The 14,088-nt window shown below is 38.4% G+C and overlaps 1 protein-coding gene across 1 annotated transcript in view; it reads left to right on the top strand.

Moving 5' to 3' along the window:
* The window catches only part of map2k5 (mitogen-activated protein kinase kinase 5), a 44,808-nt gene extending 30,963 nt beyond the window's left edge, over positions 1–13,845 (top strand). The window contains exons 17-21 of the mRNA XM_015052489.1: positions 731–760; positions 6,924–6,950; positions 7,289–7,321; positions 12,718–12,779; positions 13,766–13,845. Coding sequence (XP_014907975.1) covers positions 731–760; positions 6,924–6,950; positions 7,289–7,321; positions 12,718–12,779; positions 13,766–13,820 — 207 coding nt within the window. The 3' untranslated portion in view covers positions 13,821–13,845. The remainder of the gene's footprint in view (positions 1–730; positions 761–6,923; positions 6,951–7,288; positions 7,322–12,717; positions 12,780–13,765) is intronic.
* The last annotated feature ends 243 nt before the right edge of the window (positions 13,846–14,088 follow it).

Below are 14,088 nucleotides of genomic sequence, written 5' to 3' on the forward strand. Positions count from 1 at the left end.
TGTTACACAATACAGTTTTAGAAAGTTGCTCAAAGTCTAACCTGGTATTGTTGTGCATATAAGGTGTAAAGTTTACCTTCGACTAAACGCTCCCCAAAGGAATCTCACCGCCCCCCTTTTTGTAAAAATTTCCGCCAGCGCCCCCTGCCATCCTCTGAACACCCCCCGGGGGGGCGGTACCGCCCACGTTGAGAACAGCTAGTCTATGTTGTTCCGGTGAGGGGGGGGGGAGGGTAGGGGGGAGATTGCATGGAGGTTATTAAGTAATAGCTGACGTTGTTTGACCGAGAAGTATTACCAGCAGGTGGGCACTAAGCTTACTTTGAAGGCTGGAAGTCTCCGCTAGTACATTTGCTTCAGCACCCACGTTCTCTCACTCTGTCCATTTCTGAATACAAGAAGTGGGAATACAATGCTGTTTGAGCGCATAAAATTTAAATATACAGTTTAATCTAAAGCTTAATGTTGTACAATTAAGTTACATACCGGAGCATACGCTCCCATGTAAAGATTATAGCCAATGTTTGCCACAACATTCAGCCCAGTTGTTATGAATGTGTGTTTTTGAGTGTCCTAATAAAGAGCTATATAATTTTGATGTTATTCATTTTTTCCACTGTTGGGATTTTTCACACATAGGAAAATAGAAATTGCATGAAGTGTTTTTGTAATTTGTTTTTTGATGTTTTTAGATCTCTTTTATTAGTAATTATTGTTCTTCTTCTCACAGTTGGCTCTTGGCATGTTCCCGTACCCTCAAGTAAGTCGTTTTTAATTTTGTGTTTGTATTGCATTTATAAGTATGAACTGTACTTGACAGATAAATAGCAGTATCTTAAAATGTAGTTGGGCATTATGCACGATTAAAAGCAATGGTTTCAAAACTTCTCTCTAAGACAGTAACATCTTAATCACTCTTATTTAGTTAACACAATTTTAAAGCTACTAAATAAGAGTGATGGATGGTGATTTTCATGACTGGACTGGACACACTTAAAGCACGCTAGTGAATTTAAGCTGCCGACAGCAGGCTTCACCCCGGCAGATAGCCTAATTAATAACCAGCTTGTATTTCTTGAGGTGTTTTATAAACAGCCGATGGACATGAATTGATATTCTGCTCAAAAACATGGGAACAATACTATGAAGTTTGACAGCTTTTTGTTTCAATTTTCTGGCTACGCTTTCTTCTAGACTTCCTGTTAGAGTCTGTGTTAAAATCAAATTAAGCATGAATGTTACAGTTTAACATATAACAACAGCACTGGTCAATATTTTATGTAATTCCAACAGCAGTAGGATGAGTTGTTGCTTTTCTGTGTTTCTTTAAAGGGATGATTTTATCAATTAATATAGTTTGAAATGTGTGTGTAAATACTGTGAGATCATGATATTTCTAATCTAGGTTGATTTACCCCCCACCCCCAACACATTCCTTTGATTATTCTTTGGGTGGAGGTTCTGCAGATTGCTCCTGACTGACACTGACATACTAATAATCCTAGGAATTTTCCGTTCCTGTTTATACTGATAAATATTTGTTGTTTAGATACAGCTTTCAGTGTATGAGGCTGTTGTCTGGGCCCGTTCCCTCCTCCTTATTACAGTAAATTAAAATCCTCCTCAAATGTAATTGCTGACTACAGAAGTGACTTCCCAATCCCATCAAGTCTTAATTAGTACTTTAAGTTGGCTTTAACTTGCTAATCCGTCCCTGAGCAATCTGAATCTGGTCACCTCAGGATACCTGCTGGCTGCTCTCCTGCTAAGAATCTAAAGAGGCGGATTTATGTTCAGGATGTATTGTGTGAAAATCAATCTCTTTACAATGAGGTAAAGAGACCTTGACTTTATTGTAAGGATATTAGATTTTTGAAAAAAAAAAATATATATATATATATATATATATATATATATATATATATATATATATATATATATATATATATATATATATATATGAGTGGGACTTGAAGTCCAAAATATATATATATTTTTTTTATTTATTTTATTTATTTTTTTTCCAGTCTTGACAGAATACCAAGGACGTTGTTGGATTTATTTGGATTATATGGTAAAATTTAACTGTGAGGGAATGAATGAAGGGATCACCAATTCTCTATAAGCCATTTATTTCTTCATTTTTTTGGTCACATCTATACCAAGGGTATCTGCAATTATAGAGAGGTGTGCATCTCCTTTATTTCTTGGCTAGGTAAGCTAAAATACAGCATGTCACGAAAGTGAGTACACGTCACATATTTTTGTAAATATTTTATTATATCTTTTCATGGGACAAGACCCACACATACCTATTTGTGCCTAAACTGCTGGCAGCAAAAATGAGTACACCCCTAAGTCAGAAAGTCCAAATCATGCTTAAAGTGTCATCATTTTGTGTGGCCACCATTATTTTCAAGCTCTGCCTTAACTCTCTTAATCTTGAAGTTCAGTAGATCTTCACGGATTGCCACTAGAATCCTCTTTCACTCCTCCAGGACATCATTTTCTGCTTGAGGATGCCTCACAGATCCTCAAAAGGGTTCAGATCTGGAGACATGCTTGGCCAGGCCAGCACCTTTGACAAGGCAGTGGTTATCTTAGAAGTGTGTTTGAGGTCATCATCGCATTTGAATACTGCAGTGGACTGGAGCACTGAAATGAATGCTCTGCTTAAGTATGTCACAGTACATGTTGGCACTCACGGTTCCGTCAGTGAACTGTAGATCCCCACAGCCAGCAGCAGTCATGCAGGCCCAAACCATGACACTTGAGAAATGGTTTCATTTGAGTCATAAAAGGCTTGTGAATGGTGCAGTTGCGTCTCCAGAACCTGCTAGTTCACTAGAAGAATAAAAAACTTTACTTTTCACACAGCCCTTCTATCTTCTTGGTGTTACGTCTTTGTGCAATGGAACTGCCCATCCATCACCTTGGATTTACACCTCATGTGTCTCTGCTGTGCTGCGCACTTTACCGACAGAAATCAGCCATCACTGGCCGCGCTGATTTAGTGCATGGACGTCAGTGCATCAAAAACTCCCAGCAGACTTCCAATCCAAAGTTGACAGTTTCTGTGAGTTTGATGAAAAGCAGCTGAACACAACATGTCACCAAATCAAGTTTGACAATTTCTAGATACTTGTAACTTATACATGAGTGTGACTTGAAGTCCAAAAACTTTTCCATGATCAGTGAGTCTGATTCCGGTAGATATTGCTGTTTCTAATGTTCATTCTCAAAATGAGTCATTGTGAAAGGGAAGAAAATTCATATTTCTATGCAGCAATAGAACACATACACATCTGCAAGTCAATATATGGAGAGTTTGTGTTTGCGAACTTAGTCTGGAGCTGTTCTAGTTTTGGTTAGAGGTTCCCTAATTTACAGTAATCTTATCATTCTTATGTAGTTCCTTCCTCACCTAATGATTTTGAGGGATTGCACAGAATATTTGGAATATCTGTCAGTTGTTTATGCTCCCGCGTGTCCAACAGTTTCCTTATTTCGGTCTTAATTTTCCCCTAACTCCATATGGCACTCTAGACAGTTCACCTGCAGGCTGTGGCAGAGCTATGTGGCGAGAATGATCGGATCCAGCTCGTCAAGCGCAGCCAGCCAAAGTCCTCGGGCCTAACCTGTCATTTTTTTTTCAGATGCTGGCACAGCTGTTTGTGCAAACCCCCTCTCCCCGCTATACTTCAAAGAAAACATTTCAGCACAGACCAAGGAAGTTGGTTAAGATCGCGAGTGAATCTGTGACACACGAATTTCAGCCTTAAAGTTGCCAAGGATACTGGAAGAGTTACGTTTGGCTTGCAGGCATTCGTAAATTGCACTCCCAAAGAAAGCCAATATTGTGTTTGGGATGTGTCATTCATACTGTAAAATTCTGAGGATGTCTGCTTGTTTTCTATTTGCTTTTATTTGCAGCTTTTTGTTCAGCTGGCGCTCATTCATCCTTTTGTGTGTGTGCATGTATACATGCAGAGTGGAGTCATCACCTCATGTTTGCTATGATTAGAGATGGTCTCTTTAATTCCACTTCACCACATGTTGGGATTCATTTGCGTTCTTTGTCAGGAGTTAATGGAGTTTTGCACGGCTCGCTCTGAAAGTCTTTGAAGACACCAGACCTGATGATGTGATGTGTATACAGCCGCCAGCACTATTGCTTCTGATTGATTTGTTGTCGTTTTGGTTTGCTCTATTGTTTTGTTTCGCTTCATTTTTGTCATATTTCTCATATTTGAATAGATTCCCGGATGAAATATCATTCTGAGTTTTTTTGTTTTTTGGTTGTTGTTTTTTTCATTACACATCACTGCATCTATCAAAGACTACAGACACTTTCCCTCTGTTACTTTTTCCCCCTCAGCACAAATAGAAACATTATAGTTTATATTTCTTCTTTTTACTCACTGGATAGTTGTAAACAAAGTTCTGTGTGTGTTTGTCAGCACCCTACATGATTACAGATACTGACAATAATATTACCCTTTTTCAAAGAGTTAATATTGGGGATTAACTTGCACAAGCGAAAGCGCAGACAGTTATGTAAAGAAATCCAGACTTTTTCATCGTATTCATTATTTATTATTAAAACATTTTTTACGTTCTGTCATGGTGGAACCACAAACATCTGCATTTTTTTAATTGTACTGTAAGTGATGGAACAACAGTATTGCGTAACTGTAAAAGTGTAAGGAAAATATATGTTATTTCCAAATTAAAGATTGGACACATAGCATCTATGAAAATTAGTTTGGACTATAGCCAGACAATCTAAGTTAGATTTAGATCTGACTTTGTGTGGACCGTTCGACCTCATGAATATGTCTCCTAAATACCCTATTACTTACCTCTGAGTGTAAGTTTGATTGAAGGTGAATCACCATCTCAGGACTAATCGCATTAAATGATGGTGACATGTTGCACATGGTCTGTTCAGGGTGAAATGCAGTGTTTTTTTCTACACTAACAAGTAATACAGTCTAATTTTGGTGTCATCCGACCAGACTACCTTCTTCTTGGTTTGTTCCGACGGTACTACTTATTTTTTACTTGAGCGAGGATAGATTGGAGGAGGGCATTACTAATTATCATCTTCTCTATAGTTTCTCCCACATAAACTGTGGATCACTGCTGTTTCCTTTCTCTTTCAATTATGCACTACTTTTTTTTGTCTATCATTTTAACCTCCTTACATGAAAGTATGTGGTTGTAAAATGAATGTGGGAAAGTTTGAGGTGTATTGGTTTCATGGTAATGAAAGCTGTAGTTCAGGGTTGCACATCTAATCTTTATGCAATATTGTCTCTCGTTATGATCTCATTACATTGTCAAAACATGCACACTTTTAAATATTATATATATATATATATATATATATATATATATATATATATATATAAAGTATGAACTCACAATCTGATATATTTCATGAAGTTACATTGAGCAGGCAAAAAAAAAAAAAAGAGTTATGCATTTGAATATTGATTTTTTGACTTCTGGCTTCACGCTGAGCTCTCTGCGATATTTCCAAGAAAGCGAAAAGCGAAACTTCATAAGCTCAGCAGAGACGGAAAGCTGATGATTTCCACAGAGGCATTCATCATGTTGTGTCACAAACACACACATACACAGAAGTAAATACATCCTCATACACGGTGCCGTCTTCTTGGATGTGACATTATAGAGAAGAAAGCCAGAAGATCTTTTTTTTTTTTTTTCCCCAGTTTGATTATCATATCAGGCATTGTTTACCCTCAGGATGAACATTCACCTAATGACTTATATAAACACACAAACATGTTGAATTCTTCTTTTTGAAATGTTGCCGCGCTGCTATGTAGAAGTGCAATAGGTCCTCAATTATGTTTTAAATAAGTTAGCCTCCCTCTATCCAATTTCAAGCCCTGGAGCAGCTCGCAGTTCTGTTTTAGTAATTATTTCAGAACAAATTAGTTTTCCATAGTTGCTTTTAATGTGTCTGAATCAGGCAAAACTGGATATAGAGGCAGTTTAGGAGTCTCTTGGTATTTACAGAGTGCGAAAACCTGTATTTAATTGAGTGAATCAATAAGTGCTCTAATGCACTGTCAAAAGACGTGGAGAAATGAGCAATCTGTTCAGCTGAGCCCAGGTTTTAAGCCTTGTATCATTTATTCTGAGTGATGAATGTATAAATTTAAGGTTTTTAGAAATGAAAACAAGTTGTTGTAGTGAATTCATCCCTGGAGGGGTTTTGAATGGGAAGACTTAATGCTTTGCTTAGCTCCACTGCCATTTCATGCATTTTAAGTTAAAATGGCATGTCTACATTTTTCAAATCAAAAGCCCCTTTTCTACTTCATACATTTTTAAGAACATTATGCTTTTTTTTCCATCATAGCTGTGCGTGTGTGTATGTTTTTTTTTTTACCAACGTCTTTCCAGAACTAGCCTAAATCTTTTACAAAATGTTATTTTCCTCACTTTTAAGGACCTGCTCCTCACATTTCTTCCCCATACAAGCAATACTTCCCTCCCTTTAGTAGTCGCTTAAAACGCACCATTATACCTGTAAAGCAGACATTCAGCGTGGCCCGCTGTAAATCTCCTCCAACGCTGTTTCACAGTTATTCTACATCGCAGCACATCCAGATAACCTGGAGGGCAGGAATAAAGAAATGCTCAGAAAATTAGCATTAGTGGATCTTTTACCCCCATTCCCCACAAATGAGAGCCAGACCATTAACATTTGTGTGTTTTCATTATGTAAATGGTGTTAGTACGTACTCACAAATTGCCAACAGGAAAGCAATAATTTTCTCCTGGTGATCATAATGTTTCCAAGTGCATCGTCTTGATTATGACACACTAATTACATATTGCCTCATCTCTTTTCTTTTTTTTTTTCTTTCTTCTGTCTTGCCCTACAGATTCAGAAAAACCAAGGATCTCTAATGGTAAGTTTTATTGCTGTGGAATAGGATGCAAGAAGCCAGAGGTCTCCTTCTCTGCATATAGTCTGTCACTCTTGGTTGACTCTCTCATTTAAAAAAAAAACTCACTCAGATTGGATTTTTGCAGCAAATTATTAGATTATGCCTAAACTGCTGGTATTACATTAGGTGCTATAATGGAATAATAAAAACCCTGCTTTGCCTGAGCTTGCTGCATGTGATTAATCTTAGTACTTTTTTTTTTTTTTATCACACAACTGATTTCCCCTATTGCCAAGAAATTCCATGTAGGCTAACGTTTCTCTCCCCCCCCCCCGACTCCTTCTGCTTCTCCTCGTCAGCCTCTCCAGTTACTGCAATGCATCGTTGATGAGGTGAGTCGCCTTCTTATGTGCTTCTGCATCTAAAGTCAGTCCTAATGGCCCGGAAAGCTTATATTTTGTTTCCTAATGAAGCAAACCACTCAGGCGGCTTTGCTCCCCATTCACTCAACCCTTCACCCTATGCAACAGCCTCCGGCAACAGACGTATGCACATTACTGTAGTAGAGCCTGGACTCGTCACGAGTGACAGCCGCACAAAAACACAGTTCTGAATTCTGTGGACTACAAGAGCCAGAATTATGTCGTAGCAGGATTTTTTTTTTTTTTTCCCTGCCTCTGTTATGTAAAAAGGTAATGGCTGTCTTGTAGGTGGAGGTTGCGTTCTTGTTTCTGAGAAAACCTGTTTGAAATCAGGAGTACATGGGAATATAAGACTAAGCAAAATCGTAAATAAAATATGCGGCGATTTTGAAAGAAGACATTATGTTTTGCGTAGATGTCACATGCCACAAGATGAGGCCTTGAAATTTATCCAGAGCTGGGAAATGTTTTCAGTCCTGTTTGTCCAACTGTATTCGCTAGTTTATCCATCCATCGAACTTTCCTTCTTTCCTCTTTTGCTTCCATATTGATTCAGTAAATGAATTGTGAACTTTTGTGTTTGATTATGAACTCTTTAGTTGAATTTGTATATGAAAATATGCAGAAATCCTAACAAGTGTTGGATCAGCTACTCATCCTCTTGAGAATAGGCTTCTGTTACCAATTAAATCTAAAATGTCACTTTTTTGTGCCAGACTAACACACAGGGTAAACCCACCTAAGCATGTTTGTTCTTTGATTTATTGCCATGCTGTCGTCCTCATGAATACTGTATGTGAGCGCGCACTGCCCCTCATCAGAACCAGCAATCACATTTTCTTCATTTTTTTTTTCCCCAGCGCTTTTTGCTGACATTCACTAATAGCCAAAATGCCTCAACAACAACAGCCACCCACTGCCCCCATCACCAGCCATATTGCACATTAAACATACAGTGTCACTTGTCCTTAACTGCCTATGGATTGGCCGTAATTAATAATTAAATGCTTTTGGTTGTAATGGATTGACCTGGGCTGAACTGTTCATTAGTCAGCTAGACGTAGCGATCACTCAAACTATTTTTCCCGTGCCCTTTGCTGTCTCCCCTTGAAGGGAGAGAAAGCGCTGTGTTGTCCCTGCCGGAGCAGCAGAGCCTTACTGTCCCTGCTAATTTGGTGCCTTCAAGGAGGAGACAATAGGATAAGCGCTGTCTAGAAAGATGGAAGTCACTTTGAGAGAATGTGTATCCTGACTAATTAACTATTTAGCTGAAGTACATTGGTAATCGTTGAGGCACAACTAGAGTGCGGATGCTGGGAGAGCCCTACTGGGTTTATTTGTGTGTTGAATATTAAGTAGAAACCTAACAAATTTGGACATTTGACACATGGCAGCAGAAATGTAGGTTTTGTTATCAAAGCAAGCAGAAAACAAAAAATCTGTTTATTTCCCATATTTTTGTTGGGAAAATGAAATGAAAGTTTACTGGTGAAGAAATCCCAAGAGCTAAAATTTACAGTATCGTTGTTAAGATATGCTTTTTGCTGAATGAGGTAGTCATTAATTATAATAAAAGCTAAAGTTCGAGCTCCTCAGATATGTTTAATTTCATGTTTTGAATTTCTTTGCAGGCTTAGAAATAAAAGACTTGCTAGGAGTTGAAAGAAATCCTGTTTTGATTATGCATTTTACCTTATAATGCATCAATCATAAAACTAAACTTGCTTTTGTGTTTAGTAAAAGTTCAACAAAGATCAGGGACATAAGCTTTGAAATATAAATAGGTTTTTATTTTTGTAATGTCTTAATTTTCTACTGACTTTATTCTACTACCTCCATCAAACAGCCTGCAGCGTGTTTTTCTTTTGTACTTATTGTTTGTTACTTTTAATGGCTGAATCTGAATTACAGGCAAAGAAAAATCGGAACCAGTGATTCAGAGGAAAGATGAAGCTGTTATTGGCTGGTCTGAAATGAACTGGGTGCGACTCTACCTTTGACTGAATTAGTGAAAGATAGAAACTTTTATAAAAAAACTCTTCATATTATTTCTATTACAAGAAATGCCTCAATATTTTTAAAGAAACCACTGAACGATATTAGAATCATCATATTTTTATTATTTCTCTCAATAGAATGAGTCAGAGATGTCAGTGTTTTATCTAAAAGTTTCTTAGAGGGATTTTTTGTTTCAATTACATCTAAAATATTATGAAGATGACATCTTGGGGTGTTTTCACACCTGGTTGTCCGGTAGATTCTGTTCGATTGGGGACCAAAATTACAACAATTGTTACATTTTCAGCTAGTACGGTTATTTTTCACACTGCACTGTGTTAAACAAACCAAACGAACCTGCCAGCAGACTTTATTGTAATTTTGCTACACTTTTCAACATTGTCTTGTATTAAAGGCCTTGAAAAACACTGATAAAGATGGTAGACAGACCAGAGGAAAGCAAATAAACTGTTATTACATAGCAAATAATTGCTGCTTTATTAACCTTTATGACACAGAGAATGGGGCTCGTTTAAGACCGCATGTATGTTTAATTGACGTTAATGTAGTTACTCTTCACTTAGATTGTTTTAGTGTGTCCCTGAGAAAAACGCTCGCGCCGCTGAGCCAAGGTCTTAAATTGGAAGTTCTCTGCAGTCGTTCGCTCCATCTGTCCGCTGTCCTCTCTCATTAATGTGCCGGCTCTCCTCTGTTTGTTGAATAGCAAGCGGCTTCGCTAATAAAGAACTCCCACTTTATTCTCAAGCCTGTAATTACTGATCTAATTTTGCCTAATAATTGCTTCATGGCAATGACATGTATATTTACTCGTACCCTCGTAGCACGCACGCACGCGAACGCGCCGTCTTACAGTGGAGCAAATTGACAAGCAGAGGAATAATTTAAACAGACCAGTCACTTTCATCAGCCTGCTTGTCTTTTGTGCCATCGCCTGCTGCCACATCAAAGCTGCAGCAGTGTTGCGCTCAGCTGGAAACATGAATAAATGCATAGTGTGTTTGTTTCTGCGAAAAAAAAAAAAGGTGCATTAAGGTGCTTGCAGATATGCGAGGAGTGTGGACGGAGGTTTAATCTGCACAAAGGATGCGTTTACTTGCTTGGTCAACTCTTTGAACATACTCCGGGTTTAATTTTGAGTGTGCATGCAGACTGTAATGCCTGTCCGGGGTTTCACCATCTACAGTCGGGCTTGTACTGTGTGGTGCTCAAGGGCATTTGTTTGTGGGTGCAGGTTTTGTGTATGCGCTATGATATATTGTTCATCCAAGCGGTGACGCGACTGTGAAGTGCAGTGAGATTATGAGGGAGCCGTTCCTTTGTTAATTTAAATGGGTTCATGCATCATGCTTTGCGGGAGGCTGCCGATCAGAGCATTAAGGAATGGCGAACACAGCCCAGAGGTGTTTTTACTGGCACAGCAGGGTTGTGCTTGTAAAGAGGTCTAATTTTTGGCATTTGAATAAACGACTGGCTTTGAATTCAGATATTAAGGTTTCGTGTGTGTATATCTACATATATAAACAATTAGTGTTTTGTTTTGTTTTTTTGTTTTTTTTGTGTGCAGATCTCTGGAATTAGGATCTACTAAATAATCCACCTACCAACTAACTTTTTCAGATTTTTCCTCTTAAATCTGATTTAAGTTCTATTCAAGCCCACATTACCTTGTTTTATGTTGCAGTAGTTCAAAATTGATTAGACCTTAAAAGATGGAGGAGACAAAACTTTGCTTCACTTCTTTTTCTCTGTTGGAATTGACTACGATAGCTGCAAATACGAGAAAAAGCCCTATTTGTTTTATTTTACTGTTCTGCTGAGAGCACAGAACAAGAACAGGAGCAGAATAAATGGAACAAAATGAAGTAATGAGGTAAAGCGACGGTTGCACAGATGGTTTGCATGACATGCTTCAGAGAGCCAACATTGACAAAGTACACGTCAAAAGATGGGCACAGGGTTCAGGTCGTGGGCCTTTTCTCCCAGTTTTTAGTTGGTTTTAATTCAGACATGCATAATAGAGCATTTTAGAGGTAGATAAAACAACCAGTAATCCAATGTTATGTCTGCCAACTTTCTATGGATTCATATATACTTTTTAAATGTGCTACAGCTATAGCACATTTTTGAAAAGTCAAGTTTATTTTTATATTTTGAATGTATCTTAGTGGGTGCATCCAATGTGTGTTTAATTGCTGCACAATCTTTTTTTCCAGTAATTTGACACAGGAAGATATCCTACAAAGCTGGTTCCCATTCTGCATTTATCAACTGGGGAACAAAACACTGCCATGTTTTAAAAGCAACAATATATAAAAAAAAAAAAAAAAAAACCTCATACATGAATACCTTTCCTTCAGAAATGTGGCCTTGATTTGAATGACCTGAAGAGGTTCACAGCAGCTTTTGTCATGTTGGTTTCTTTATCTGGTTTCATCTTTCTGTGAAATTTGATGGATTGCTTATATTTTAAACCTAAAAGCCTCTTCAGATCCTGATTCCTTTATTTCCTCTTCACCCAGCGCACGACTGGGACCAGAAAATGGCCCTGACATTTTTTGGTCATGCCGGCCCACCATGATTATGTCTGCAATATATGAAGGCACGTGAAATACCACAGGATAGATCTACACATTTTGGGGATTGAAAGATTAAAATTAAGTGCAGCACCCTACGATTGCAGGAGTAACGATGTCTAACAATGTCTACTCCCAGAGACTTTCATATCGGCCACAGTGTCACAGTTACCATCTTTAAATGAAAGTGGATGTCAAAGAAATTTCAGTTTTATGAAGAATGCTTTTTATACAAATACACAATTGTGCCCATAATGAAACTATGTTTAATTCAAAGCAATGTTTCATTAATATTAGATGATGATAATAACTGTAAGCTGTAACACCTGGAGACTGGAACTTTATGGCAAGCTAAAATAACTAATGAAGCGGTCTTCACACGGACTTTGCATTGACTTCCATTTATTTTTTAGATGAATCTCAGCGCTGACCTTTACCCTAAACCTAACCATTAGCAGTATATGATCCTAAACCTAATCTAAGCTAAGTTCACTCCATAGACCCTCCTTAGGCCCAAAACCCGGGCTCCCTAAGAAGTTACACACATGGAAGTGGTGTGTTTGAGGGGTTGTCTTTAAATACATCCACAGTTGTGCTGCAGCAGCTTAGTCATGACATCATCATCATCATGTGAGCATTCCCAAATGTCTTAAAGGCTTATTGAGCTTGGTGTGTGTACATTTCTGACCTAGCAGAAAGTGAGAGTAAAATATTTTTTTTTTTCTGTACATGAATTGTTGTTTTCTATATGAATGGGTTTGTTTCCTCCTGCAGGACCCTCCAGTTCTTCCCGTTGGACAGTTCAGTGAAAAGTTTGTTCACTTCATCACTCAGTGGTGAGTCAGACGACCAATATTTTTAAATTATTTGTACTTAAAACACTTTCAACTCTGTGTGCTCCAAGTTTTGGGTGATTTTATATTACATTTGTGTCGTTTTTGTGACCAACAAAAACCGACGGCTCTGACTCCAGTGCGTCAGACTGAACAGTTCAAAATCCCGCAGGCCATATTTGTTGTGAACGGGCCAAATGATCCTGAATGAATCAAGGGTATTATAGTGTTTAATGGCATTAAAGTGCATGTCCCCGTGTGTGTGTGTGTGATTTCATTGTGTCGTAGTTGGCTTGAGCCATAATATATGGGGCTGCTAGCAATGGATTGAAAGCTGTCCCTTTGACAGTGGCTGCTTTTCTAATGCGCGAGGACAAAATCCAGTGTTTACCCTGTTTTGCCTCTGATTCATTAGCCACTTGTAACCTTTACAGTTAGGCAAACATTTACATGCACTCCCAAACCACATGCATGCTCTGTGTATGAGTGTGTGTGCTCAGCGCTCGCCGGCAGACCACGGCAGCTGCTGTTTGTCCCCCGTGGCGGCTGTGTTTGCTCACACAGGACACCTCTCTGCACAGGTGCTCCGTCCAGCTTTGGTGCAGCGTTTGTACTCTACTGTCTGACTATTCTTAGACGGTCATGGCCCTTTCATTATGATACATAAAGCAGTTTCACGACTAACTGCACACAGTCCCCCGTGTCGGTCATTCTGACGGATCACAGTAAACACAATATGGAGGACACGCACACACACACAAACACAAATTCTCTAATTATGTGGAATAAATTACCTGTGTTGTATGGTTATTCATTCTTTCTTTTTTCAGCATCTGTGGCATGAAGGATTTCGTAGAAAGACTCCTTTCATGTATCAATTTATTAATGAAAGTATACATATATTAATAGAACAAAAACGGCTCTTTTGCACTTTGCAATACAGCGAATGATGACTGGATAAACTCTCCGCTTGTTCTCTCTTTTCTCAGCATGCGAAAGAACCCCAAGGAGAGACCCGTACCTAACAATCTCCTGGTAAGTTAAACCGAGACTGTCTATTAAACCGTCTTCTGAGGATATAAAAACATAGTTTTTTGTTTTTGTTATAAATGTGTACAGATGGTGCCAACACTCATGTGTTCTGGTAGAGTTTCAAGTAGTTTCATCTGTGTCTTTTGGAAACGCGGCTGTGTTTCTGGCAGTGATTGAGGCGTCTTGGGTCAAGGACCCGGCATGTTGGTAGTAGCGTGTGGAAACAACATGAATGAACTTTTTGCTACCAAAAAAAGGATTTCATATCACGGAAAACCTT

This window comes from Poecilia latipinna, unplaced genomic scaffold (assembly GCF_001443285.1).
Source record: "Poecilia latipinna isolate Pla-1442-1.1 unplaced genomic scaffold, P_latipinna-1.0 Scaffold1113, whole genome shotgun sequence".
NCBI lineage: Eukaryota > Metazoa > Chordata > Actinopteri > Cyprinodontiformes > Poeciliidae > Poecilia > Poecilia latipinna.